At 51.8% G+C, this 2,577-nt stretch overlaps 1 protein-coding gene across 1 annotated transcript in view; it reads left to right on the forward strand.

The window, feature by feature from the left end:
- Nucleotides 1-2,404, forward strand: part of OBSCN (obscurin, cytoskeletal calmodulin and titin-interacting RhoGEF) — a 203,829-nt gene extending 201,425 nt beyond the window's left edge. The window contains exon 125 of the mRNA XM_009333308.1: nucleotides 701-2,404. Within this exon, the coding sequence (XP_009331583.1) occupies nucleotides 701-878 (178 nt within the window). The 3' untranslated portion in view covers nucleotides 879-2,404. The remainder of the gene's footprint in view (nucleotides 1-700) is intronic.
- The last annotated feature ends 173 nt before the right edge of the window (nucleotides 2,405-2,577 follow it).

Genomic DNA, 2,577 nt, shown 5'->3' on the forward strand with positions numbered 1-2,577 from the left:
CCAATCGTATCCTGGGCTGCATCCAAAGCAGCATGGCCAGCAGGTCGAGGGAGGGGATTCTGCCCCTCTACTCTGCCCTGGTGAGACCCCCCCTGCAGTGCTGCGTCCAGCTCTGGAGCCCTCAGCGTAAGAAAGACACGGACCTGTTGGAGTGAGTCCAGAGGAGGGCCTCAATCAGGGGGATGGAACACCTCTCCTGTGAAGAAAGGCTGAGAGAGTTGGGGTTGTTCAGCCTGGAGAAGAGAAGGCTTCGGGGAGACCTTATCACAGCCTGTCAGTACTTAAAGGGGGCTTAGAAAAAAGATGGGGGCAAACTTTTTGGCAGGGCCTGTTGCGACAGGACAAGGGGGAATGGCTTTAAACTAAAGGGGGGTAGATTTAGACTAGATAGAAGGAAGAAATTGTTTACACTGAGAGTGGTGAAGCACTGGCACAGGTTGCCCAGAGAGGTGGTGGATGCCCCATCCCTGGAAACATTCCAGGTCAGGTTGGACGGGGCTCTGAGCAACCTGATCTAGTTGAAGATGTCCCTGCCCACAGCAGGGGGGTTGGACTAGATGACGTTTAGAGGTCCCTTTCAACCCAAACTATTCTATGATTCTATGATCCTTGCTATTGTCCCTTCTTTCTCTCCGTTTGCAAGGAGCCTCCTCACCCAGCATGGATCCCCAGCTGACCTTCTCACCTTTGTCTGTCCTAGGGGAAGGCCGTCAGCCTCGGAGTGCCTTCAGAGCCCATGGCTCCAGGAGACAGGTTTGGACAACAGGCAGCAAGCACTGGTTACCTTCCCTACCACCAAACTGAGGAATTTCCTCACCGAACGGGAAAAGAAAAGGGGCCTGCTGTGCTCCAAGTATGGCCTCATGATTGCACAGTGACGTGGATGTAACGACAGACATGAATTGTCTCCCTCTCCCCTTCTGTACTTAGTGTTTGGTACCAAGGAGTCCTGCCAAGTTGCTGTGCATCAGCTGAGCTGGGGTAACTGCTCTCCGTGAATGCGATTTAGCATAATTGAGCAAATTAATCCACATTACGTGCATTGCCACAAGGTAAGAACAGAAATATAGACCTAACATGGCCCAGCTGACTAGCAGTAACTTGACAGTATGTGTGTCACTTGGCTGCACGCTTCCTGGGATAAGCAGGAGAGATTTGCGTAGCCATTTCTGAATGGGACTAGCTACCAGCCCCAAGCAGCTTTGCAAATCCTTCCCTGAGGTCAGAAAGACTCCATGCGTGCAAATGCTGGGCACTGACTTCTGCCCCTGGCCCCAGGACGTGATAACCAGATGTGCTTTCAGATGTTATCGCGCTGCTCATCCCACAGTGACCACCGCAGCAAGGTCTGAGTGACTGGTGGGTTTCTCACCTGCTTCCAATCCGAAAGAATTCAATGACCACTTATGATGAGAAAGTAGGGAAGAGTGAAGCACTTTTGGGGGGCTGATGTTAGACAACAATGTATCTTCAGGCTTTGGATGTAGAGATCTAACTGGATCAAGTCCTGAGCACACTTGGCCTGAGTCAATAGCTGACCCCGCTTTGAGCAGAAGGTTGGTCTACAGACCTCCTGAGCTCCTTCCCAACCTGACTTGTCCTGTGATCCCATGTCTTTGCCAAGTGCCAGACACAAGGCTGGAGTGGTGGGACTCTGCTAGCATCCATCAGCAGCCAGGCTCAGCACGTCACTTACCTGGCCAAGTTCTCCACCATCCCCATGGGGCCTGACCTGAGATTAAACACGGGGCTAGAGGAGAGCTCTTCTAGCTCTGGAGCAACAAGAGGCTGCAGAGGGAGGAGGTATATGTGTTACGTGTGTGATAGTGGTACCACCAAGGAGATTTTAACCAGGGCTTTTCATGCTCTGTGAGGAAACTCACAAGAAACAAGAAGATCCAGTCTCCTTGAAAGCAGCCTTGTAGCTCGACCCTGTAGCACGAGGTGTGTACAGGGAGGGCAACAGCAGTGGGGCTTTCCAGTAACTGATAAGTTGCACATCTTCCTCACCCCACTCCTGCAAGAGGCCATAGCTTGCTTGGCTTTGAGAAGAGCTACTGTTCTTCCTGGGGCCCAAGCTGACACTCCATATGCTGCTCCACTTGGGTGGCCCAGCTCGTGATCTCTTAGAGCCCAGCCTGCTGCTCAATGAGCTGCGTGGCTCCATGGAAGTTCACCAGCTCTCCACGGGCACCTGCGCTGTCGTGTGTGCAGAGCTGGCCGAGCTCCTCAAAGGTTTCAAGGTTTGAAAACACCACAAAACTTGTTTTTTGGAGCATGTATTTGAAGTCTCCCGTTAGACCTGAATGACAGACTCACCCATCACATAGGATCTTACAGTAACCCCTCACCTGCCTGACTGCATCTGCATCGATTCTCTTAAAAATGTGTTAAAAAACAAACAGAAACAACTCTTGGAGAAACCAAGCTGTGACTTGGTGTATGGGCACCTCTGGGAAAGATGTCCCCCGTGGCCAGGATGCTGGCACACGGAGCATTTAGTTGTATGGCTTTCCTCGCAAGCGGGGCTAAAATGGGCTTGTGCAGAAAGCCTTTTCTGAGCACATCTAAGGCTGT

This window comes from Pygoscelis adeliae, unplaced genomic scaffold (genome assembly GCF_000699105.1).
Source record: "Pygoscelis adeliae isolate BGI_AS28 unplaced genomic scaffold, ASM69910v1 Scaffold88, whole genome shotgun sequence".
In the NCBI taxonomy this organism is placed as follows: domain Eukaryota; kingdom Metazoa; phylum Chordata; class Aves; order Sphenisciformes; family Spheniscidae; genus Pygoscelis; species Pygoscelis adeliae.